The 27,699-nt window shown below is 40.0% G+C and overlaps 1 protein-coding gene across 1 annotated transcript; it reads right to left on the reverse strand.

Annotated features, from left to right (window-relative positions):
- Positions 1-807: 807 nt before the first annotated feature.
- rab23 (RAB23, member RAS oncogene family) lies at positions 808-27,625 on the reverse strand. The gene is made up of 7 exons (XM_036573681.1): positions 27,164-27,625; positions 10,596-10,828; positions 5,652-5,737; positions 3,522-3,678; positions 3,324-3,406; positions 2,791-2,883; positions 808-1,609 (listed from the first exon to the last, which is right to left on the reverse strand). Exons 2-7 carry the CDS (start codon positions 10,748-10,750, stop codon positions 1,470-1,472), a joined length of 714 nt encoding a protein of 237 aa, XP_036429574.1. The 5' UTR covers positions 10,751-10,828; positions 27,164-27,625; the 3' UTR covers positions 808-1,469.
- Between the last annotated feature and the right edge of the window lie 74 nt (positions 27,626-27,699).

Raw genomic sequence — 27,699 nt, forward strand, 5'->3', positions numbered from 1 at the left:
TTTAATAACATCCATCAATCTGATTTAATTTTTTAATAAATTAAATATTACTAAGTGGGGATACAACTTCTGAGATTTTTCTACTGCCCACCAAACGGCCCCCAACTTGAGAAGCTCTGCCATACGCAATACGTTCAGCTGCCCACAAGTAAAGAACGTGTCCATGTGCCATCAGCATCGTCATCACTCAGGAATTTACAGCCAACAGTCAACAGTGCCGCTTAAAATCTAAGTATCTGTCAGTTTACACATTTTAATTTTTGGAGGTGTACATTGGAGGGAAGAACAGTAGATACAGGGAGATTCACTTGAAAGAGGCCCCGAATATTCTGTTGTAACTCCCGTTAGGATGAAACAATCTGAACCAAAAAAATACGCTACATACCTTGACGTATGTGTAATCGACTGCATTACATGCGATGCTGGAAATGATCTCAGTTTTCTGCCAGACACACAAAAGGGTACGGGGGTCTGCACCCGGAAATTGGGAGGAGGTTAAACGTCACGATGGCTGTTCGGCGCCAACCTCATCGCTCCGACGCAGGGGTATCCCGGCTTGTTTGAAGCTCCATATTGCTGCTGTCGGAAGAAAACCTCTTATCTCCAATTTTTTAGTTTATGGCATAATTTGAAAATGCCTGTTGCTCTTTACATTGTGTATAAATTTTATGAAGAATAAACCAAAAGAAACGACCCAAAATGACTTGGGAAAAACTCTGGTTCCACTGATTTACATTATAAGTAAAGTAGGTTTTTTCCTTCTCCTGTAAAGTTACAATTTTGGAGATACAAGGTTTTCTTCCGACATCAGTGATATAGTGAGGAGCACATTGCACATTGTTTCGCTCAAATTGCTTCGTCCTAGCAAGAGTTATTACAGAATATTCGGGGCCTCTTTCAAGCGAATCTCCCTGAAGTAAAAATTCTTTAAGCATCCATAACACAAAAACTCCTTTTCCATAAAAATGATGGGATATTTGCCTCATATTATATTAGCCTTGTAGCTCCAAGGCAGAACTAAAGAAGCAAACCTCAGACACCAAACACATTCTGGCTGACTGACTACATAAGAAGCAAAGGAGAAAATTATGTAAGTTTAATTTTCTGGTGAACCATCCTTTTAAGACTCTCACTCCACCAAAGTTACTTTACCATGTGCAACCAGCAGAGTGTGCTTGTTCCCACAATTTGACCGTTACAGTACATTCAGCCTGCTGCTATGATCACACATGACATGAGACTCCTCCACAGCAATCAGGGACCACTAACATGACCACAGTTATGTGGGCAGGTCGGCCTCGGTTAAAGCTTTATGTAAAAGCAAAATCTCCTCTGGACTGAGCGCGTTCAAATGGAGATGTTGCCTTTTCTCTGATTAGTGTTAATGATGTCCCATGTCACCTGGACCACACCGGCAGCTCATCACTCCCAACAAGGCAGTCGAGGCATGCTGTAGAAGAGGAGACATTCTAGAGGAGTGTGCAGCTACCAAAAGGGATTTTATTCTTCTTAGTCCTCTGCTTGTTTGGCCGCAAGTTGATGACCTCACGGCCGTTGAGATCGCTGGAGTTATGGTTGGGGTGGTTGCCGCTGGTGGTGTTAAAGACACCTGCAGAGGAAAAGGTGGAACAAAAATAAATAAATAAATAAAACGGTTAGAAATGCGTGCCATGCATGACATGGTGAGACTTTTCATGCAACTTTAGTTGCTTGAAACCAGCATGAAACTAAATTGTGCTTGAGCTGCATAATGTAAAGCATCCTGCAACTCATCTGAAACTCAGCCGCAAATGTCTTTGTGAAATTACTAGCCAAACGGCACTTATGCATCACTGAATGAACCAGACATCAAATACAACTGAAACGACTACTTAAACATTAGTTTTCAAGACTCAAAGATATAGCAAAGAACCACAGATACAGCAGATCATGACAACTGGAAAAATTCTGCAAAGACAATAAAATGCAAATGGAAATAACGTCACAGAAGACTTTATATAGTGACGATGCATAATTTGCTGATTTGACTAGTGGAGTAACTGGATGTGTTTTGTGCTGCTTTGATTGTTTTTGAACTGGTTCATGTAACTGTTAAGTTGCACAGAAATTATACTGCATGCAACTAGTTGCACGAAAGTTTCACCATGTAAAGCGCCTTTTTTCAATGCTTGGGATAATTTTAACAAACCAAAACAATTCTAATGTTTTGATTATGTGTGCCAATTCTGTTCTTTTATATGAAGAAGCAAGAGGAACCTTTTTTTCTACAGTTAAATGAGGGGCTGGGATGATAAGCAATTATGAAAAATCGACTAATTGGAACAACATTATTAATAAATAAATATATATATATATATATATATATATATATATTTATTTATTTATTTAATTTTTTTTTCAAAACATGTAGGGCAATTCCCATTTTTGCCAGAGGGGGGTGATAAAGCCTTAATGCTGAAAACCTACAAAGATTTCACAACCAAGTTCATGGTCACTTGTTTAATGTTTCAAGTTCAAGGCTGGCACAGAGCCCTGAACTCCATTGTGCACAAACATTTATTCATCCAATAAATATTGATAAATGAATAAACTGCCCCTGCCCTGTTTACACAGACTAACAGGAAACCAATGTCATTGTTGCAAATAAAGCAAAAGCAATGGAGGCCAGATTAATGTCCTCTGATAGTTGAGCGAACAGCAAAAAACTATAATCATACTTAGGTTTGACAGAGTTAACAGCACAACTGCTGAGCTAATTCTACAGATAAATAAGCCTAAATGTGGGCTCACCTATTTTATTGCTTGACGTGTGAACAACTTCTGGATCCTCAGCGCTCTGCTGCTTGAGCCGCTGTAGATATTTTTCTGCTAGATATTTAAAAACTACAAGACAACAGGACAATTACATGCATCTTGTTTTAACAGTACACAGATCATTGTAAAAAACTATTTAGGTATGTTAATTTAGGAAAGTTAAACTAGTGCAGGAGAATCCAGTCCAGCAAATGGCCCATCTGGCTGCAGACTTTCATTCCAGCAAGTAGGAGTGGACACGATCAAATGTCTGAAGACTGATTAAACAAGAGGAATCAGAAGTTTCTCCTGCTTGGTTGGAAGAAAAACCTGCAGCTACACCAGCTCCCTTTTTGGATTAGACCAGACTCCCCTGAACTAAAGGCACAAGTCAACCAATAGGAGCTAACACAGCTTGTAAAGACTAAAAGCTAAAGTTATTTAATATAAAGCTCTCTCATTTACCTTTATGGAACCACTGCATACTGTGAGTGAGTATTTGGCTGGATTATTGTCTCAAAGCTACTCACCTTCATTGACGTTGAGATCCTCTTTTACAGAAGCCCGATAAAACCTTAATTTCAGCTTCTTGGCGAGACCCTCCGCTTCCTCACTGCAGTGTCCAATAAGAGTGTCAAGCACAGTTATTAAGATCAGCATTTCATAAATTATAAGAGGCGGCTGCATCACATTAAATTGCCGTTCAACAGACAGTCTTACAGTCGTACTTTTTAATCACTGTATCATCCAGGAGATCGATTTTGTTTTGAACCAGAACAGTGGGAATGTCTCCAACCTCCATCTCCACCTTCTCCCTCCAGCTGCTGATGGCCTCGAAAGACTCTCGGTCAGTGGTGGAGAAGACCAGCACGCAGGCCTGGGCACCTGCAGACACACAAATGTTACCACGCCTCAAGATAAACAGAGCTGTCCTCGTCAGAGTACTGAACAGCACACAAAGGGGGACAGTTGTGGGCTGGAGATTAGAGAACCAGCCTTGTGACCGGAAGGTCGCCGGCTTGATCCACTGAGCTGACAGTACGTGGCTGAAGTGCCCTTGATCAAGGCACCTAACCCCCAGCTGCTCCCCGGGCACCGTGGATAGGGCTGCCCACCGCTCCGGGCAAGTGTGCTCACTGTGCCCTAGTGTGTGTGTTCAATAGTGTGTATGTGGAGTTTCACTGCACAGAGGTGAAATTTCCCTGTTGTGGAACTAATAAGGGTCACTTATTATTGTTATTATTATTAATAATAAACTCCAGCAGAGGGGCATATATGCTATGACATAAAATGCCACAACAACAACAATAATAATCATAGCAGAGATGGTACAGCATCACTTTTTCTTTTCAAATGCTGATATTGATGCCTGGCTGATACTGATAGTTCTTCTTAAAAACTACCAAGCTTTAAAATGAGTTGTTTTTATTTAAAGCTTTTCACTTTACGCGCAACCCATTTCTTACTTTTGTCACTTTGGAACTGAGTTACAAGCGTTAGTGGTTGAAATCTTCCCTCTGAAATGGGACCCTCAAATAAAAAGAGCATTACTTCATTAACAGCTGCTAGCGCTGCTCTGTAGGCGACCCTGCCAGTCTGCAGTGACAGCAGAGGAGGGTAAAGTTCAGCTCCTCACTGCTGGGCTTTAGTTACATTTTTTTATCTTTAAAAAGGGGGGGAAATGAGACAATATCCCCTATTTCTCTGGGTGATATAACGCTGAAGTCAGATATTCACCTAGCTTCTCGTTTGAATTGTCCTGTTCCACCCTAAAAATGGTGCAGCAGTTCCATTCTGGCGCTTCAGGCGTCAGAACTGCTAGGAAATTTAGCTAGATAGCTACTGAGACATCAGCTACTACTAGCGAATATTTATGCTTGTTATGAAGAAAAGGACCATAATACATTGAAATGGCATCATCGTATTTTTTTAATGGAGAAAAACACTTTAATTTGTGGTCGCTTCCCAGCCGTCTCAGCAGTTTGTCTTTTTTTCCTCATAACACTCTGTTTGGAGTCTCTGAAAACCCTCCGTTCTATCTCAACAAGAATCGGGACACCCTACCCCTAGACGTGAACAAGCAACACAGAGGGCCTAAGGGCTAAGTGGTAGGGGCGAGGGCTGAAATGGAATTGGGCCTTAAGATGATCATCTAAAAGTAGGCTATGATGCTGAAACAGCTCAGTCACTCTGTTAACCCCACTACACAGCTAACAACACATCACACAGAGTGAGTGAGTGCTGTTTCAGGGTAGATTTGTTACAGGACTGGATCACATTCATTCTTTATTTCCTCCCAGTACCTGGTACACTGTAAAAATTGGCTCATCAGATCTACCTAAAAAATTACTTCATGTGGTAACAAGTAAATTAACTAGTATTATTTAGTATTATTTATTTAGTATAGTATTTTTGGGTTGATCTGACGAGACACTTTTTACAGTGTAATGTGTGTCTGTTTCATCTCTAATCTTATGTAGCACAACTGATTCAACTCATTAACTAATTAAACTTCATACAGCATTTATACTGTAAAAATGGTAACGTAAAAATTACGTGGTAACAAGAAAATTAAATGGTTTTAATCAACACTAATGCTTTAAATAAAATATTGAATAAAACTAGTTTAATCACTTGTTACTACATGAAATATTCTTTTCAGCTTGGACTGACAAACCAATTTTTTTAGAGTATGGAAAACACAAAAATGTGCAGAGCATGGGTCACCAGGACTGGCTTTGGGAATCCCTGCTATAACCGACAAAAAGCTCAGTAACCGTCTATATACACGCTAATTAACAACTGTATTTTTCAGGCTTCTAGAGTGGAGCAGAGCCCCATTCTCTGCTTTAACTCACCTCGGTAGTAGGCTTTAGTGATGGCATCAAACTCCTCCTGACCCGCAGTGTCCCACAACATCAACCTCACGTCCTCATCGTTTACTCTGAAACACACATTAAACAAATGTCCATCAATCAGCAAATGAATAATGAACCCCTTCTATTGATTAGCGGGGCAAAAAACAGCAGCCTGAGCCCAGACAGCCCCCGTCACAACTGTGAATAATCTAATAACGGAATATTATAGAAGTGTTCTAACTGCGCTGTTATTTCGCCATAACATCACGTTTTTTTTCACAAACACTGTATCACTCCGCTGAGATGCTGTTTTGGAAAAGTTCCCCTCAAATCAACAGAAAATGTGTTTTATGACCATAAACATAAAGCCATATGCTTACAATTTACTGCTGAAAGCCAAAAATCTTAGACGCTCTGTAATTTTTTATAGAAATAAGTTTTACAGAGCAGATCACTAAAGAGACACCACCTACCTGAGATCCAGTTTATAGCTCAGATTTGTGGAAAAATGGGTCGACTTTCAGTAGAAAAAAAATTGAGAGTTCGGCTTCTTTTATTATAAGGGTTTAAAATGACATCACCCATCTATTTGACTGGAAAGAAGCAAGTTACAGCTCTCATATGACCCCCACCTTCTGAATGTAGCTTATGAAATATGAAAGTTATGAAGTAAAGAATATGACGAAGTGCGTTTTGGAACCACCAGTGGCTCCACAGAGTTAAAGGTGATTTATTTGACATTTTAAACATTAATATAGCAGCAAACAACTGTTTTCTATGTAAAGACATAGTGGAGTAACGGCGTCCTGGGCAGGCCGTGCATACATGTTAGTCCCGCCCTGTGAAAGTGTTGGCCCTCCCCAGACAGTGACCGCCCACACAGCATGAGGGCACAATTTAAGGTGGAACGGGAAAATTTGGACAGGAATCTGGCGAAAAAGAAGCCGACTTCAGCTTCACTGAGAGTTGAAATGCATGAAAACGGATGAGGAGGTCGCTCCTGCTGGACAGGTGGGCAAAATTAACTTATTTTTGCTGTTTCACAGAATCAATAGGTCAGTATTGCTTTGTCTTGTTTGCGAATGTTTGTGATAGCAACTGGTTAGCTTCACAGCAGCAACTGTAGCGAAAGTTTGCCAACTCACTACTAATTACTACCGAGCAAGTATAAACTATTACAGTCAAATAAGTTATAACCACTCAACAAGAGCCTACACACTCTGAAACAGAGCCGTCACTCAAATGCTTTTGTCTACATTTCCATAACCTATAGTATTCTATACCACATGGTTTTGAAATGAAAATTAGTGGGCACCCAGAAAAGATGACCAGATTTGAGAATATCTTTCTTTTTGTGGCTCCAGATGTCAGACTGAATGATATAGTTCAGCTCAGCTTCTCTTTACCAACCCCTTCAGGAATCTGCGATCACTAATTCACCCAAATACAATCGCAATATTTGCAAAGGCTCACAATTTTGTACCCACGCTGCATTACTTCTGTAGTGACTGTGTAAACTATGTCAGTGCTTTCACATTTACTGTAAGCATGCATCTGTTATGGTATTCATTGCCAGTAATAATTCAGAGATGATCACATTCAGCAACAAACACTTCAGTTAAAGACCAGAAAAACCAAGTCCTGAAATGTTTTACATGGAACTGTTTTATGTGCCATGCAACACTGCAGTGGATGACAAATGAAAGTCAATGATTCAATCATCAATGATGGTCATCATGATTATAAATCTTTTTTTTTTTTTACAACAAGAAAATATTGTGTTAATTATTTTTAGATATAGATACACTGATCAGGCATAACATTTCTACGCTCCTTGTCCATTTTATCAGCTCCACAAACTGTGCAGCAGCAGATGAGCCATCATCTCTGACTTTACATCTACAAGGTGGACTGACAAGGTAGGAGTGTCTAATAGAGTGGACAGTGAGTGGAAACAGTGTTTAAAAACTCCAGCAGCACTGCTGTGTCTGATTCACTCGTACCAGCGCAACACACACTAACAAACCACCACCATGTCAGTGTTACTGCAGTGCTGAGAATGATCCACCACCCAAATAGTACCTGCTCTGTGAGGGTCCATGGGGGTCCTGACAACTGAAGAACAGGGTAAAAGGGGGCTAACGAAGTATCAGAGAAACAGATGGACTACAGTCTGTAACTGTAGAACTACAAAGTGCACCTATATAGTAAGTGGAGCTGATAAAATGGACAGTGAGCATAGAAACAAGGAGGTGGTCATAATGTTATGCCTGATCGGTGCATCATTCAGGCCTAGTTCAGAGACACACAGTGCTGCTGGACGTACAACTAAAACAAGTTTTTGATAAGAGTCTATGTTTTTATGTTCCCATTTCTCAAAGGTACACTTAATTTCCACTTTGTTTTTCCCTCATTTTTCATCAGGATCTAACTAGGCTAAATTCAACAAAATGTACTCACAATTAAATTTAATCACAAATTACTACGGTTTTATTTCACCATCCTTCCACTAATGAGTCATTCTTTCTAGACAGGTGTCTTGATAGAAAGAACAGTATTAAACCTTCTGAATGATAAAGCTCAGATTGATTTAATCTAAACAAATATATCCAAATAAATGCTTATCACAACATTTCGTACAAGAAGAACTCAATCGTAAATAACATAAGACTACGTAAGGATTTTAAGTACAACTCAGTGTTTGCTTGCTCTTTTAGTTTCGGATTGATAAGGCTTGTTTGTGGGCATGTCCACTTCCCTTTTCTCAAGGAGAAACTATGATGTATGTGAGCCCTCACTGACCACTGCGAGATAAATTTTAACATGTTACCGCATAAATACCATCTTTAAATGGAAGAGCAAGTATCACTTTGAACATGCTGCCCCAACTCTACACTGCTTTTGGGAAACTAGGGCCCCGGAATCTTTATGAAGTTTCACATTTGCTGATGTACTCAATAGATCTGCTTGACTTCAGCTGAAGGCTGAGTCACTTTTCCTTCCCAAAAATGACGTTTCATGTATGAAACATCTGGAAGCCTGAAGATATTTGTGAAGCTGTGGGGTCTTACTGGTCAGGGGGAGGTGCTACAATAGCCTCCGAAGACAAAATCAGATAAATACAATTATTAAAAGTGTTTCTGCTTCTGCAGTGCGTATCATAATATTTCACTGAGGCAAACAGGTTTACATCGATCAGGCATAACATTATGACCACCTCCTTGTTTCTACGCTCATTGTCCATTTTATCAGCTCCACTTACTATATAGGTGCACTTTGTAGTTCTACAGTTACAGACTGTAGTCCATCTGTTTCTCTGATACTTTGTTAGCCCCCTTTTAGCCTGTTCTTCAGTGGTCAGGACCCCCATGGACCCTCACAGAGCAGGTACTATTTGGGTGGTGGGTCATTCTCAGCACTGCAGTAACACTGACGTGGCGGTGGTGTATTAGTATGTGTTGCGGTGGTACGAGTGGATCAGACACAGCAGTGCTGCTCGAGTTTTTAAACACTGTGTCCCACTCACTGTCCACTCTAGACATCCCTACCTTGTCGGTCCACCTTGTAGATGTAAAGTCAGAGGCGATAGCTCATCTGCTGCTGCACAGTTTGTGTTGGTCATCCTCTAGTCCTTCATCAGTGGTCACAGGACGCTGTTGGCTGGATATTTTTGGTTGGTGGACTATTCTCAGTCCAGCAGTGACATTGAGGTGTTTAAAAACTCCAGCAGCACTGGAACAACTTGTTTCCCTGTATTTGCTACTTGCTACTAGCGTTTAGCTTAATAAACAGTTGTTTGTTTCCCATCAGACAGCGCGCAAACCAGAGCCAGGTTTAATTATCAGTGAGAGGTGAGATTCTGAGAGCTGTGGTGATTTACTGTGCAGTTTACATCAGACAGTCTGTGTAACTGTGTGCAGAGTGCCTGAAACTGAAATACTAGAGATGCATCGATACCACTTTATCCCTTCCGATACCAATACCTGATCCTTTAGTATCGTCCGATACCGAGTACTGTTACTGCCAGTGGGCCCAAAGTGTTTATTACACATTTCTATAACCTAAGAATAGCTCAACCAGTTTGCATTGAAGTCCCTGTAGTTACTGAATAAGAAGCCTTAGTATTTAATAAAACTGGGAATTTAAAGGGTTAAATATGGCATTTTCTGCACAAATATGTTTGAGGTTGTGTTAACAACAAATCAACATGTCATTTAACCAACATGTACTCAAACTTTTGCATGCGTCTGTGTTTACTACACTCAAATCACTCGATGACTTACGGCAATCAGTTCTTTTTTTTCTTTGTTACTGTCACATTTATCACCTTGGTTCACCTGGTATTATTTTTAATCCTCTCCACTTCTCAGAACAGATGAGCCCCCGCAGCCCTCCAGGCAATATTACAACAGGCGTATATGTAACCAAAGCTACCCGAATAGCAGCGTAGACGGGAAACCCAAGCATTCACTGAGTAATGAGGGTGCAAAGCATCCATAAAACTCATCCATAAATGCATAAAACTCATAAAATGAGTGAGGGAGACTTAAGCCATTTTCTCCGGTTTATTAAAATTTGGCTCCTGAGAAATAAAACTCAAAACTCTGCTATATGCTTACAATTTACTGCTGAAAGCCAAAAATCCTAGACGCTCTTTGTATTTTTTTATAGAAATAATTTTTACAGAGCAGATCACTGAAGAGACGCCACCTGAGATCCAGTTTACAGCTCAGATTTGTGGAAAAATGGGTCGACTTTCAGTAGAAAGAGTTCAGCTTCTTTTAAAACTGGGGGTTTCAGGAGAAACATTTCAGAAATCAGTGAACCTTCATTAACATATATATTGAGATCTGCTTTATTTCTCTGAGACAATCTTAAGAAATAATTTTCTTCCTCTGGGATGATTTCAAAGCAACAAGAGTGAGCACACAGAAAGATACTTACACTATCTGTCTTTCCAGGAAATCAACGCCGATGGTCTTTTTGTAGTCCTTGGTGAAAATGCCCTTGCAGTATCTCTGGATCATGCTCGACTTCCCTACGGCGCCGTTGCCCACGACCACCACCTTGATGGCCACCTCCATATCCTCTTCCAACATGGCTGCAATCTGAGCAGGAAAACCTGCAGCTTCGGGTTCTCTTTGACTTGGCTTAGAGTCGGGTTACTTAGATCTTGCCTGTGTTTGTAAAAAAAACAATAAATTAACAAATAAAAGTCTTTAAATGCTCCAGCAGACAAGAACACAGCACAGACTGGCACCCAGCAAAGGAAGGATGAAGGAGCGTGAAAAGATCCTCAAAATGTAGTGATTTCTCTCTACAAACGAAGATCAGAATCAGTACTGAACGAGCGCCGCAATGAAATGGAAAAACCATGCAAGCTGATGTCCCGAGTCCTCGGATATTTAGGGTGAGCCATTCCCTGTATAACTGTTCTTTCCACTGAGGGACCCAGCAGTCTGCCCACATGAGGGGTGTAGGCCACATGGCATGGTTACATCGTTTCTACTGCTGAGTTCATATTCCAGACCACTTTGAGGCCACAAGATGGGCATTTGGAGAACATGTGGTAACTACAAATGTTAAACTCATCACAATCTCAACTATTGAAATCCAAAGATTTTGATGTGACCTGTAAACATTACTGTACACTGTTAGAAATAAAGGTTCTGTTCAGGTACATTTTTCATTCATCAAGGTACAAACAGTGTAAATGTTCCCTCAAAGGTACAACAGTGGTTTTAAGGTCTGATTGTAAACCTTAAATGAGTTTTTCCAGGTGAAAAGTTTGTATTTGTTCCTTTTCATAACCGAATGTTTTAAAACAGAACAGTAAAATAAAAGCCTGGAGACGAGACGGGGTGTGTGGAGTCAGTACAGCTTAGAACATATCATTTCAGTGGATTATGGTTCAGTTATGTTCCCTGACTAAAGGTACTGAGATGGAGCCTTGGAGGTACCACCTCAGTGACAAGAGGAGTGACAGTTTCGTACCTGTTTTTTTTAACACACTCCTTCTTGTGTTCAAGCGAAATATCATCACAGCCGTGGTGTTATTGGCGATAACACACTCCTCGAGTGTTCTATTGCTTTTATACAACAGTTAAATAAATAAAGTAATAGATTAATAAACTGGGCCGTGAACGCGGCGTTTAATATGTTTTAATGTTCGCAGTTCCTTCAGCCAAATTATAGTTCCTTAACGAGCAGCTTGTTGCTCCGTCAGAGTAACGAGCTCCGCCCACTCGCTGCTCAGTCTGCTGTAAGCCTCGCCTTTTGAAGTACGGACTGAGCCATAAAACTGCCGCAATATCAAGTTCAGCTCAGTTTTATCAGTTTTTTCCAGATCAGTATTAATGTTGTTTTGCCAGCCAGTCTGTAAAGCATCTTACAGCCCATTTAGAATTTACAGCCAACATCGCTGTAATAAATCAAGACTTATTTCTGTCATTTTACAAGTTTTAATGTTGTTCACTTGAGGTGGGACAATAAATGTCAGCTTTATTTGGGTCACAGAGAACCCAAAACATCTTTTCCACAGGATGCAGTATTTACCCAGCAAGGCAATTCACACAGGGTTAAAATTACCTGGTTATTTCTATGCTTCATTTTATAGCATGAGATAAATATAAACGAACTGTAGAAATAATCCCACGTTATAGTACAGGATTAATATAACCTGGGGTTAATTTGGTAGTTCGATTTACAGGGTAGGATTAATCTAACCTGGGGTTATTCGCACGGTTTGTTTACAGTACAGGATTAACATAAACGCTATGATTCCAGCCAGCACTACTTATTTTTATTGTTTGTTTTGTAGTAGGTAAGAATCTTTACTGACGTGAGAATGCACTGTAACAATGACTGGTGGATTAGGATGGGACCTAAAATCACTGAGAAGCCACTGTGTGTAATTGCAATTTCGATATAAAAACAATTAATCTTCGAGCCCTACCCTAAAGAAAACTTTTTTTTCCCAGATTTACCACAATTTTTATTATTGTCAACATTACATATAAAATCATGGAAACTTTTGACGTAATTACTCTGTATTGTTTGTAGACATCGGCTCCGGTTCCCAATCAGCACCACTTTAAAGAAAGGTTACTGCTGCAGTTTGCTTTATAGTGGTTAAAAGCCACTGGGATCTTTACTGATATGTGTGGTCTATAAAACGAACGTGGTGGATTCAGACGGGACGAAAATCACTGAAAACGCTGGAAAAATTACATTACACCAACTAACCTCGTCCAAATAGTACTTTTTTGATTTTAGACAAGGGAGCGAGGAGAAAAACAAATCTTGGGCCAGATTCATGAAAGTGTCCTCTTCAACTTCTTGGGACCACCAGTGGTTCCAAAATGCACTTCGTCATATTCTTCATAACTTTCATATTTCATAAGCTACATTCTAAAGGTGGGGGTCATATGGGAGCTGTAACTGTCTTCTTTCCAGTCAAATAGATGGGCGATGTAATTTTAAACCCTTATAATAAAAGAAGCTGAACTCAATTTTTTCTTCTACTGAAAGTCGACCCATTTTTCCACAAATCTGGGCTATAAACTATAAACAGATGGCGTCTCTTCAGTGATCTGCTCTGTAAACATTATTTTTATAAAATAATACAAAGAGCGTCTAAGATTTTTGGATTTCAGCAGTAAATTGTAAGCATATAGCGATGTGTGTGATCATAAAACACATGGTCTGTTAATCTGAGTGGCGCTTTTACAATAAAAAAATAAAAAAATACATTTATTTCATGCAGTTACTGAATAATTTGCCTTACGATTTGGTCATGTAGATTCAGAAGGGAAAACAAAAATATACCCTGGTCAATAAGAGGTTACGAAAGAAAATTTTCTTAAATGTGTTTTTTTTTAAGTTATGAGAAACTGCCATTCCTCAAATAACTTCTTAAGAATTATCTTATTTTCTTTTCATAGCTATTTTCTTAAAAATAGTGGTATTCTTGAAAATATTGACAGAGATTTTGAATAAACAGTCCCTTAATCAGTAATCAAATAGATTAGATTTTGTAATCAATAACCAAATAGGTAGTACTGGGCCTTAGTCTGTCGGCATAGGAGATTCTGGACACTGGAAGGCCCCTGGTTTCACAGACAGGCCTGTGTGTACCTACTGACCCAGTGAAGAGAGGGGCAAGTTGACCTTGAAAGGTAAAGCAGGCTGGTAAAAAACAGATGAAACCAGTAAATATATATTTTTATATAAACTGTTGTTTGGAACACTGTATTTGCGCAGTTGGGGTCTTTCGAGACCCTGTGCCACCTGATGCTGAATAAAGAAGCCTTTTTCCCTCTTTCCACAAACTCAGCGTCTGAAGACTCTTTCCTTTTTGACATCTTTTGAGAACTTAGACTTAGAACAGTTATTAGTGTGAGTGTTTAGCCGGTATTAAAAGATTTCCTTTTATTCATATTATTATGTTGGAGGCCTGGAGTTGAAGGGGACAGCCTTTGGTCCCGACGATATTATGTTCTTAAATGTTTTCTTAACCTTACGGTAGCCTCATCCTCGTCGTAGGCTGTGGGAGTTGACAAGGTGAGCATCTACATTTATCACGGACGCTGCCTCTGCTCCTCCTGCCCGTCCTCGTTTGTCACCTCACAATTATCATATTTTCCAATGAGGATTTTGTTCCTGTTGGCTATTTCTCACATCATTACCTCTAATTCTTGTCTGGTCATTTTTTTTTTTTTAAACACTTGGTTTGATTTTTTTCTTCCATTTTGCTCCTCTGAGTGGATTAAACTGAATAACGTAAATAACAGTTAATACAATTTCAAAATGTATCTTGCATCATTTATGGCACGGGGTAAAATACATAATAAGAAAACAAAGAAAATAATCAAGATTATCTTGAGAGAATATCTGAGAAGTTTGTTCGAGAACTGCATTTATGAACATTCTCATGAACTTCGTTTGTCTAAAGAACCTTCGCAAGTTTTTTCCTACGAAGGCTTTCCTGAATCCAGACCCAAATCATGAAAAATCATTTTAAAATATCAAAAAAAGCTAATTTCACCTCAAACTATGATCAAATTAGTTACAAACTAATTTGATGAATTCTCACCGTCCAGATAAAAAAAAACAAGAAACTATGTAACCCAAGAGAGACAGGCAGACACTGGAGACCACACAGCTTGCATATTAGGTTACATTACAGAGGCCTCTCGACTCTCGTCTCTTAGAAAAGGTAACTAAATACAGCAAACTACCTGACGCAATGATGATACCCACAGGGCCACTTCACCAGCGAGCAGAGGTAGACACAAGTCACGCTGGAACTCCTGTTGACTGCTGAAAATTCTCAGGGACTTTAAAGAGAACACCCCAAAGTCAATACATTAAGGGGCAACATGTAGATATTTCAATCAATCAATCAATCAGCCTGTATTTAAACTCTGAGTACATTGACGGAGACCCTCATTTACAATGTAGGCATACTAAAACAGAAAACAGGGACTGAGAAATTAAATAAAATAAATAAATAATAATAATAATAATATATTAATATTATTATTAGATCATAATAATATAATATAAAAATAAATAATTTGGGAATAAAATATATTAAAAGTAATTATTATTGTAGTAAATTTAAAAAATAATAATAAATTAATGAACCATTAAAATGACAGCAATATAGTAAGTTTAATAAGTAAGCTAAAATAAGGATAAATAAAAAACAATTAATTAAATAAAAGATCTAAAACAATAGCTTATATTCAAATAAATAAAAATGTATAAAATGAATAAAAATGAAATAATGACTATTGACATCCAACTGTGATATATAACCCATCATAACCTGCTGCTGTAATGACACTTTCACTATGCAGCTTACACTGTAATATTGCTGCAACTCCTAGTTACGTCTATAATCACTGTGCTTTTAGTTTACCTAATACCACTCAGTGCCTGCTATCATGTAAATAGAACAAATCTGTCTCATATGCCGTGTAAATGTGCAAATAGATATACTTTATTTCTACTCTTATACTTAACATATGTCTATTTTTATTTCTATTTTTTTATTTTCTGCATAGCATAATCGCTGCTGTCGGAAGAAAACCTCATATCTCCATTTTTGTCGTTTTGTTTGCAAATTTTATGATGAATGGACCAAAAGAAACGGCCCAAAATGACTTGGAAAAAACGTCTGGATCCATTGACTTACATTAAAAGTAGAGCGTGTTTTTTCCTTCTCCTGTAAAGTTACTATTTTGGAGATACGAGGTTTTCTTCCGACAACAGCGAAATGTGTTTATGTGAAATTATAAGTCTTGCTACTGAAACACTGCAATGTCCCTTTGGGATCAATAAAGTTCTATCTATCTATAATCAAGAAAAAAAATAATAAACAATGGCTGCATCAATGATTACGTCAAGTTTTATAAAGGAAGCGCTTCCTGTTATACAGCAAATACAGGTAAAAGGACGTGAAATACTACTCCACCATGTCCAGGATCACATGAAACCGATGTGGAGAACAAGACCCATCGATGTGCAGCGAATATCACCAGGATACAAAATGGTTAGTAGCCCAGGCGATCTGTGTTGACGTCTATGGTATTATAACACTATATTATGTTTTGCAGCTTAGCTGCAGCTTTTTGTAAGTAACAACAGTCCCTCTGCTGCAGTTAAGGGCTTTGCTCATTAGTAATCATCAGGGATTGATAACAGAACCTAAGTTCTCTCCAAGGTCCACCCTTCAAGTTTCCAACATGTAGAAGTACAAGGAAGGATAGGAACCAGCAAAATGCCCCAAAGACTTCAACAGTGTTTTATAACGTTATGACCACCTCCTTGTTTCTACGCTCATCATTATCAGCTCCACTTACTATATAGGTGCACTTTGTAGTTCTACAGTTACAGACTGTAGTCCATCTGTTTCTCTGATACTTTGTTAGCCCCCTTTTACCCTGTTCTTCAGTGGTCAGGACCCCCATGGACCCTCACAGAGCAGGTACTGTTTGGGTGGTGGGTCATTCTCAGCACTGCAGTAACACTGACGTGGTGGTGGTGTGTTAGTGTGTGTTGCGCTGGTGTGAGTGGATCAGACACAGCAGTGATGCTGGAGTTTTTAAACACTGTGTCCACTCACTGTCCACTCTATTTGACACTCCTACCTTGTCAGTCCACCTTGTAGATGTAAAGTCAGAGACGATAGCTCATCTGCTGCTGCACAGTTTGTGTTGGTCATCCTCTAGTCCTTCATCAGTGGTCACAGGACGCTGTTGGCTGGATATTTTTGGTTGGTGGACTATTCTCAGTCCAGCAGTGACACTGAGGTGTTTAAAAACTCCAGCAGCACTGCTGTGTCTGATCCACTCAGACCAGCACAACACACACTAACACACCACCACCATGTCAGTGTTACTTCAGTGCTGAGAATGATCCACCACCCAAATAGTACCTGCTCTGTGAGGGTCCATGGGGGTCCTGACCACTGAAGAACAGGGTAAAAGGGGGCTAACAAAGTATCAGAGAAACAGATGGACTACAGTCTGTAACTGTAGAACTACAATGTGCACCTATATAGTAAGTGGAGCTGATAAAATGGAAAATGAGCGTAGAAACAAGGAGGTGGTCATAAAGTTATGCCTGATCGATGTATTTAAAAAGATGGTTCTTCAAGGGTTCTTTAGTATAGGCAATGGTTCCATTTAAAACCATGAGTTCTATATAGAACCATTTGGATGCTTAAATGGTTCTTGGCACAGTAAAATGATTCTTCAGATTGATGGAGAATGGGTTCTATATAGATGTCAAGCTTATAACAATAATCTCTTTTTGGTGCTATATGAAACCATTTTAAAAAGGTTCTACGTAGAACCATGTACAACATGTTCTCCATCAATCTGAAAAAAAGTTTCACCATGCAAATGGTTCTATATACAACCTTTTTAAAAATGTTTTTTTAGCACCAAAAAGAGTTCTATTACTGTTACAAGCTTGACATCATAACGATAGCAGAACCCTTTCTGGTGCTACATAGAACACATCCTCCATCAATCTGAAGAATCATTTCACTGTGCCAAGAACCATTTAAGCATGCAAATGGTTCTACACAGAATTTATGGTTCTAAATAGAAGTTCTCCAACAATCTGAAAAACTATTTCACCACGCAAAGAACCATTTAAGTATGCTAAATGGTTCTAAATAGAACCGTTGGCTTAAGTAAACAACCCTTGAAGAACGATGTTTTTGGTGGTATATGAAACCATTTTCAAAAAGGTTCTACGTAGAACCATGTACAACACATTCTCCATCAATCTGAAATTTCACCACCAAAGAACCATTTAAGTATGCAAATGGTTCTATATAGAACTCACGGCTTACTAAAAGGTTCCTTAACTAAAGAATCATTAAAGAGCCACTTTTTAAGTGTGTAGCCCAACCTGGTCCTGGAGATCTACCACCCTGGACAGATCAGATCCAGCACACCTGGCTCTCATGTTCAGACACCCCCGAAGACTCCCTTACCTGGATCAGGTGTGGTGAGATCAGGATTGGAGCTGGACATCGCTGGGTGGTGGATCTCCAGGAGCAGGACTGAGCTCCCCTGGTGGAGACCTAAACGAAGGTCTTTCCGACATATTGAGTCATGCATGAGGTTTCCTTGGTTGAGCTAGAGCTGGTGGACACTCTACACTCAAAAATGCTGGTTCTTCAAGGGTTTTTTAGCAAAGACAAAGGGTTCTATATAGAACCATGAACACTGAAAGAACCCTTTGCATGATTAAAGGCTTCTTTGCATCATGAAAGGGTTCTTCAGATCGATGGAGCATGAACGATGTGCATGAATGTGCTATAAATGATTCTATATAGAACCTTTTTGAAAAGGGTTCTTCTGTTACAAGCTTGACCTCGTAACAACAGAAGAACCCTTTTGCGTGCTATATAGAATCACTTTCAAAAACGGTTCTATGTGGAACCATCTACAACAGCACATTCACCATCAATCTGAAGAACACTTTCATGATGCAACAAAGCCTTTAATCATGCAGAGGGTTCTTTGAGTGTCCATGACGCTATATAGAGCCATTTTCTTTGCTGAAGAACCCTTGAAGAACCATCATTTTTAAGAGTGTAGGCGTATGTTACACATTATCTGTAGGATAAGTCATAAGGTTAAGCACATTATGAACCTTTTTTAGGCTAAAAGTTAAAACAAGCAGACAGAACTTTTCTGGAGGCCAATTTCAAGATGGACCATCCACTGCAAACAGTCCAGTGACGAGACCATCCCAACACTGGCACTGAAATATGACGGCAGAATTAAAAATACAGTACCACTAATAGCAAATTCCAATACCATGAAGGCTGTTTGTAATTCAGACACCACTAGCTAACAATCTGCATTCAGGCCAGCAGTTCAGAATTACTTGAGCAACAATAAATCGCTGCCAGAACAAAACCTTGCCTCTCCTTTCTTTTCCCCCCCTCTTATTTCAGGGGGCAGCCGTGGGCTGGAGGTTAGGGAACCAGCCTTGTGACCGGAAGGTTGTCGGTTTGATCCCCTCAGCTGACAGTACGTGACTGAAGTGCCCTTGTGCAAGGCACCCGACCCCCAACTGCTCCCCGGGCGCTGTGGATAGGGCTGCCCACCGCTCCGGGCAAGTGTGCTCACTGCCCCCTAGTGTGTGTGTTCACTAGTGTGCATGTATGTGGGTGTTTCACTGCACGGATGGGTTAAATGCAGAGGTCTAATTCCTCTGTGTGCAAACACAGTAGGCTAATGGTTCTGAATTATTTTTTGTTTTTCTCTTTTTTACTTTTTAGTCCGCTAAGAAAACCAGAACTAGAACCTGTTTTGCCATCTATAAAAATACCTAATTTTTTAAGGCCTAATTTCGTTTACTTTATAATTAAATGTAGTTAGTCAGTGCTGTCGATATCCATGACATGCTCAGAAAAGCATATTGTGACATAATATATCATGATACTGATAAAATATCGTCATATTGCCCACCCCTAGTACCACTGTACTTTTTGTCTGTTAGGAAAACCACCACTAGCCTGAACTCAAAGTTTAAGGGACACAGCAACAGTAACTGAGGGAGGAGGATCATGGCAGAAACAGAATTATTAGGGCCTTCCTGCTGCAGAACTCACAAAGCAAGTGTCTTACTAAGTGGCAAGGATTTCTACGCTACCAACTGATTAAGTGTGTCCGAATACTGATCAACGAATCATCAATCAATTTCATTAAGCATTAAAAAAAGAGCACAGCAATTTCATTTCAAGCAATACAAAGCAATGTAACTTTAGAAGAAGCATTTTATAAACATGACAAACACTCAAATGGCAGCATTAAAGCTGAAACAACAACAGAGACTGACTGAATTCAGTGAATCCATCACTGATAATTTGGATTTTTGTCAATCAATTGAACATTCAGAAGCGAGGTGAAGCCCAGTCAGCGCTAGCTTTCTGAGACGCCTCTACTCAGTTCAGTGTGTGCTTGGAAGATGTCACTGTGGTGGGTGGATGTAAGTCATACTTTTAAAAGCATGGTACTGTACATTTGGTGGGAAGCTACGGCAGCTTCTGACTAAAAGCTTAAAGAATGGACCACTGAAAAGAACAGTAGTTAACCAATTAGCAAAATGGGATTACATTAATCCTGAAGCCCACCCTAAATAAAATTCTGCTTTCTTAGAATTTGCCTACAGTTTTCTGTGTTTTCCAACAAATCCTTAAGGAACAGTTCAGCACAGATCGAATGGCCTGTGGTATTTTCATACAGGTAATCTGTAAATTACTATTCCTTTTTTATTTATTTACTCTGTGTGTGTGTGTGTGTGTGTGTGTCTGTGTGTGTGTGTGTTGCATGCACTTCTAGCAGCCCTGCAACCTAGAAATGAGGAGGAAGAAAAGCTGTTTTTCCCCCAATTTTCAAAATTGTCAAATTATTCAAGTAAATATTTATTTAGATGAAAAGTATGCAAATTAATGTTTTAGGGATTCATGTAACGGTTCATAGAAGATACATATCCTGCTGTTTTGAGTTGAATATTCTAACACATCACTGAAGTAATGATTTGAGTAAATATAAAAGTAGCTTTCAACAAAAACAAATAGTAGAAGTACAAAAAAATTGCAGCTCAAAAAACTAAAAGTACTGAATAAGCTAAAGTGGAATTCCACTGTACAATTCAGTGGATGAGATGTAAATAAAATAGTACAGTATTAAAAGCTGCGAAGTATAACCTTCAAAATAGGCCCTTTTTACGTTTCCACATTTCTTCTCCTAGAAGTAGTCATTGCAGGGTGATACGAAGCCCTTAAGGGGCCGTGGTAAAAAAAAAAAGAAAAAATTAATGACATTGCGTTCCCTAAGCTCAGAGACGGAGCAGCTCACTGAATTTTACACTGATCTTGGATTGAAATATAAAGACAAAGTGTCGCTTCTCAAAATCAAACATGATTCTGCTGTTAGTGAGCGCAAACGAACGTTTGCTGAGGTCGAGGGTCCTCGTACAGTAAAAGCTACATTTACAGAGACTGCAGAGAACAACTGCTGAATAAACTCAGCACAGACTGGCCAAACTGGGAAAACAGCTTTTAACGTTAACTATGCTGAAAACAGAGCTCTAACGTAGGCGATGCCGTCGGGCACCTCTGTTCCTACGTCTGCTTGCTGTCTGACGAGCGTATCGTCGCTGTCCAAAGAAAAGCATCTCCAAAGAAAAGCAAGTATCTCCGAAAAAGTAACTTTACAGGAGAGGGCAAAAACACTCTTCCCTTTCAATGTAAGTCAATGTAAAGAGGCTTCACTCTAAATGATTTTGAAGCATTTCTATTCGTCCAGTCATCATGAAATTTCCGCGCATCATGAAGGAGAGCTAGTGTGTTAAATTTTGCAAGGGAATGCACATTTGCGTTTTTTTTTAAACCACGGCCCCTTAAGGGCTCCGTAGGGTGACGCTGCTTCCACTCAAGCAATAACAGTAAAAATGATGAGTAGAGCGTGTTCAGCTCACTCAAGTGCTCGAGTTTGAAGCACAAACAAACTTCTCTCAGTTTCAGCGGTTTGCCAGCTGACAATGAGCAGAGGAAAAATGGGTTTGTGTAATTAATAAAGGAACAAACTTTGTCATACGGAGGAAAAGACCCTCTGCATTTCGGCGCTGCTGACCAACGTTAACGTGCAGTTTGTGCTTTAAAGTTGCTGCTCCAGCCGCTTTCAGAGGAACTGTTTTCATCTTCTCCCTCAAACGCTGTCAGTATCTGAGAGAGCGAGAGCTCAGCGGGGAGCAGACGTTCGTTCACTAGAGCCGGAGTTTGTGTAAAACGTCTACAGTGGCGCTACAGACCATGGCGACCCGGCGCGCCCCCTGCTGGCATGCGTTTTGGTCATAGTTCTTTTCACCTCCATCAATTTATCACTCTTTTTTAATTATTAGGCCTAAGTTAATCTTTTTTCCACTTATGTTTTATGACTTACAGTGATGTTACCGGCCCACTACAAACTTTTGCCTCCTCCTGAGGACAGGCCCGCGGACCGCTAGATGGTGTTTCACAGCCCACTGGTTGAGAAACCCTGGTGTACAGTATATACTGGTGCAGTATGCAGTATACAGTACGCCACTCTGAACACAGCCATTATTTCTCAACAAACCATAAACATGATGAAAGAGACGCAGAGACAGTGAAGAAACAGACAACGCACCCAAACATGACTAAGAAAGATGTCGGGTTTGGAAGGGAATGCCACCCGTTTTTCAAAATTTCAGTAATCGAGATGTAAGGTCATTCTGAGTGGTTTGATGTGAAATGGTTCACTGTACAGAAACTTGCCAATTCAGGATTTTTTTGTTTTTACAGCGGTGGTGATAGGAACCAGGGGTCAGCACGTCAAAAGGTTTCCCTATATTTACTAAGTGTATCGATGTCTCCTCCTCTTGCTACTGTTTTCTTAGAATTTGCCTACAGTTTTCTGTGTTTTCCAACAAATCCTTGAGGAACAGTTCAGCACAGATCAAATGGCCTGTGGTATTTTCATACAGGTAATCTGTAAATTACTATTCCTTTTTTATTTATTTACTCTGTGTGTGTGTGTGTGTGTCTGTGTGTGTGTGTGTGTGTGTGTTGCATGCACTTCTAGCAGCCCTGCAACTTAGAAATGAGGAGAAAGAAAAGCTGTTTTTCCCCCAATTTTCAAAATTGTCAAATTATTCAAGTAAATATTTATTTAGATAAAAAGTATGCAAATTAATGTTTTAGGGATTCATGTAACGGTTCATAGAAGATACATATCCGGCTGTTTTGAGTTGAATATTCTAACATCACTGAAGTAATGATTTGAGTAAATATAAAAGTAGCTTTCAACAAAAACAAATAGCAGAAGTACAAAAAAAATTGCAGCTCAAAAAGCTAATAAAATACTGAATAAGCTAAAGTGGAATTCCACTGTACAATTCAGTGGATGAGATGTAAATATAAGTCATTCAGAGTGGTTTGGTGTGAAATGGTTCATTGTAATTTGCGAACCATAATTTCTTTACAGTGGTGGTGATGGGAACCAGGGGTCATGATGTCTACAACTCAAATATAACCATTTTATTTACTATCCAAAACCAGCAGTGCTCTCTGAGAATTTGTATGTGATGTATTTCTAATGAGAAAAGTCATAAATTCAAAAACAATTTTATTTTTAGGGACTATTCTGCTTTATTGTGCCCTGCATGAACCTGTCCAGCATGACTGTATATAAAAAGTTATGTCTCAAACTCTTCAGACGTCTGGTTCCTATCACCACCACTGTGAACAATTCTGACTCTGTAAGTTTCTCTAGAACAGAGCATTTCACACCAAACCACTCTGAATGACTCTGTTTACATCTTAACCACTTAATTATGGAAATTTTGAAGAAAAATCTCAATTTTCCCCAGACTCCTTTGCTCCTTCTTACAATGGAACTTCATTTCAGTGCATGTCTCACTCTTCTATGCCTGAGGGAGGTATATTAAATCACAGTGGTCCGTATGTTTGAACAGGTGCTGATGAGGTGTGTCTAAAAGGCACTGTACACTCCTGACACGCCACTAAGCAACATGTAACCAAGGAAGTCTGCATGATCAGTGATATGGGGGATGGGGAATGAATCTATCTGAATGCAGAGAGCTGAGCTTGGCAATGACGATTAAACTACACTAGAAGTTATAAAGAGCGTTTATGTGTTTATGCAGCATGGATTTTTTGAGGACACTGATATCTTGAGTCAAATGAAAAACTCTGAATAATGAGAAATGCCCCAAATGAGCCTCTGGTAGGTTTTCTGCAGAAATGGGATTGAAATGGTTCACCTACTTCAAAATCTAGGTCTCCTGACCGAATATGGGAAAGTACTCAATTGATACTGCATTACAAACTAGAGAGGGGGAAGTTTGTGAATGAACTTTAAGTTGGCTTGAAAAAGCCAGCTAATTACATTAAAACGTGAAAATGTGTGTGTGTGTGTGTGGTGTAGGGTATGTTGAGTGTGTGCTGTGTGTTAACTGTTTGTGTGGTGTGTTATTGTGTGTGGTGTTGGGTGTGGGGTGTGTTGAGTGTGTGCTGTGTGTTAACTGTTTGTGTGGTGTGTTATTGTGTGTGGTGTTGGGTGTGGGGTGTGTTGAGTGTGTGCTGTGTGTTATTGTGTGTGGTGTTGGGTGTGGGGTGTGTTGAGTGTGTCCTGTGTGTTAATTGTGAGAGGTGTGTGGAGTGTGTGGTTTAGGTTGTGTTGAGTGTGTGCTGTGTGTTAATTGTGTGTGGTGTTGGGTGTGTTGAGTGTGTGTGGTGTAGGGTATGTTGAGTGTGTGCTGTGTGTTAATTGCTTGTGTGGTGTGTTGAGTGTGTGGTGTGTTATTGTATGTGGTGTTGGGTGTGGGGTGTGTTGAGTGTGTGCTGTGTGTTAATTGCGTGTGGTGTGGGGTGTGTTGAGTGTGTGGTGTGTTACTGTGTGTGGTGTTGGGTGTGGGGTGTGTTGAGTGTGTGCTGTGTGTTAATTGTGTGGGGTGTGTCAAGTGTGTGTGGTGTGGGGTATGTTGAGTGTGTGCTGCGTGTTAACTGTTTGTGTGGTGTGTTGAGTGTGTCGAGTGTATGGTGCAGGGAGTGTTTGTGTGTAGTGTGGGATGTGTTGAGTGTGTGTGGTTTGTTAACTGTGTGTGGTATTGGGTGTGTTAAGTGTGTGTGGTGTGGGGTATGTTGAGTGTGTGCTTTGTGTTAATTGTGTGTGGTGTGTGTTGAGTGTGTGCTGTGTGTTAATTGTGAGGGGTGTGTGGAGTGTGTGGTTTGGGTTGTGTTGAGTGTGTGCTGTGTGTTAATTGTGTGTGGTGTTGGGTGTGTGTGGTGTAGGGTATGTCGAGTGTGTGCTGTGTGTTAATTGTTTGTGTGGTGTGTTATTGTGTGTGGTGTTGGGTGTGGGGTGTGTTGAGTGTGTGCTCTGTGGTGTGTTGAGTATGTGTGGTGTGGTGTGGGGTATGTTCAGTGTGTGGTGTGGGGTGTGTTGAGTGTGTGCTGTGTGTTAATTGTGTGGTGTTTGGTGTGTTGAGGGGTGGGGTGTGTTGAGTGTGTGGTGTATTATTGTGTGTGGTGTTGGGTGTGGGGTGTGTTGAGTGTGTGGTTTATTATTGTGTGTGGTGTTGGGTGTGTTGAGGGGTGGGGTGTGTTGAGTGTGTGGTGTTGGGTGTGGGGTGTGTTGAGTGTGTGGTTTATTATTGTGTGTGGTGTTGGGTGTGTTGAGGGGTGGGGTGTGTTGAGTGTGTGGTGTTGGGTGTGGGGTATGTTGAGTGTGTGGTGTATTATTGTGTGTGGTGTTGGGTGTGGGGTATGTTGAGTGTGTGGTGTATTATTGTGTGTGGTGTTGGGTGTGGGGTATGTTGAGTGTGTGGTGTATTATTGTGTGTGGTGTTGGGTGTGGGGTATGTTGAGTGTGTGGTGTATTATTGTGTGTGGTGTTGGGTGTGGGGTATGTTGAGTGTGTGGTGTATTATTGTGTGTGGTGTTGGGTGTGGGGTGTGTTGAGTGTGTGCTCTGGGGTGTGTTGAGTATGTGTGGTGTGGTGTGGGGTATGTTGAGTGTGTGTGGTGTCATTTTTAAGATTAGATCCACTGATCCAGCCATAGTTACTCTGGAATGATTTAGACTGAATCGTATAGCTTTTATTACAGAGCATCTTTTGTTTTTGAATGTCTCTTCGTATTTTTGTCCTGGCATTAGATATACAAGGCATAAAATATTTGTTTTTGGATGTCAGCTGTGTTACTACATTCCCAGAGAAACTACATCCATAAAAAACAAAGATAAATAAGTGATTTAGTTTTATATGAGGTAATAAAAATCATTTCAAAAACAAAGTGGTGTAATTTTAATCCATGTTTCATTTTCATAACAAACTTTCTTAACTACATTGACTGTATTACAAGGGAACTCCACCAGTTTTTCAAAATTTCTGCTTAAATCAACTTTTCAGATGTAAACAGAGTCATTCAGAGTGGTTTGGTGTGAAATGGTTGATTGCAGAGACTCAGATCTCTTTACAGTGGTGGTGATAGGAACCAGAGGTCTCCATGACAACACTAATATAGCCATTTTATCCACTATCCAAAACCACCAGTGAACCAACACGAGTCTTCTGAGTTTTTAGTTTTATATGCAATCTTGACGATGGTGAAATAGTGGAAAACATTCAAATATACATTTTCTTGGAAGGGACTATCCTTAGAACACCCTTCTTGTATCCATGAATCCATGAACCCAAAAAAACATCATAAAACTACTGTAAAACAATGTCTCTGATATCAGGCTGAATATTCATAACCATTTTCTCTAATAACTTTCTGTGAGGGAGCTTTTAGAGGCGGACGTCTGGTTCCCATCACCGCCACTGTGAACAATTCTGACTCGGTAAGTTTCTCTAGAACAGAGCATTTCACACCAAACCACTCCGAATGACTCTGTTTACATCTTAATCGTTTGATTTAGCAGAAAATTCGAAAAATCGGTGGAGTTCCCCTTCAAGTTTTCCATGAATAAGAGCGCTGGAACGACAGGAAGACTGTAGTTGCTGGCTGAATTTGTAATTATCTCTGCGCAATGCCCTGCTAGTTGTTTTGTATGTGTCTGTTCGAGATCTGTTGCCAGTATAGATGTGTATCTCGATGAAAAATGAATAAATAAACGAGTAAAACTGGTTGAATTGGTGAAAAATGTACACCGTGTCAGCTGCCGTTAGCAGCAGAGGCCACTGTTTACAGTGCTGTGAGTGTTGAGCTAGCTAACCTAGCTCCGTTAGCTACCGATCCAGGGGGAAAACCTCACCGCTATCCTGGCTTTCTATCTGACTTTAAGCTCCCGAGCGTCGTTCTGTATTAAAGCAATATGGATTGTTTACTTGATAACAACACGTACATAATATCTGGCCGATTGGGAACGGCTACGGGGGATGAAATCACACCAAAATACGGCATTTATCCTCGTAACGTTACTGACTTACCTGCATCCGCGGTCACTGAACTGCTTCTTTAGCCGCAGCTACATTCTTGAGTTTTGTTGAACCGCCTTGAAGAGTCTTTGTAGAGAAACTTAACGTTGAAGGGCTTCAGCGTCTCGGTGTGAAATCTCTGCTGGTGAAATCTGAAGTTAAACCCCTCCAGCTGTAGCTGTGGATGTGGCACAACTGCTGCTTCTGCTAACCGCAAACGGCGCAGTGAGGCTGAGAGGGGCGGCAGCTCTCTCCGCTAGCGCTGCTCCAGCTAACGTTAGCTTCTGAGGAGAGACAGCTCAGCCTCACGGTCCCAAAGCTGCGTTAGTTTAGTTACATTAAAGTAAATATAACAGCTGTAAAACTCAGCGTTAAGTCTTTAAACGCTTCTTATCATCAGTTTGTTTTCCCTGCTTGTGACGGTTAAAATGATCCAAAGTGAATTCAGACGCAGAAAAAATATTTTTCTTTAAAAAATAAAAGTCTTCTACGGAGCCCCGCTGGTGACATCCTGTATAAATAAAAATAATGCGTGGCCACGACTTCGT

This window comes from Colossoma macropomum, unplaced genomic scaffold, assembly GCF_904425465.1.
Source record: "Colossoma macropomum unplaced genomic scaffold, Colossoma_macropomum, whole genome shotgun sequence".
NCBI lineage: Eukaryota > Metazoa > Chordata > Actinopteri > Characiformes > Serrasalmidae > Colossoma > Colossoma macropomum.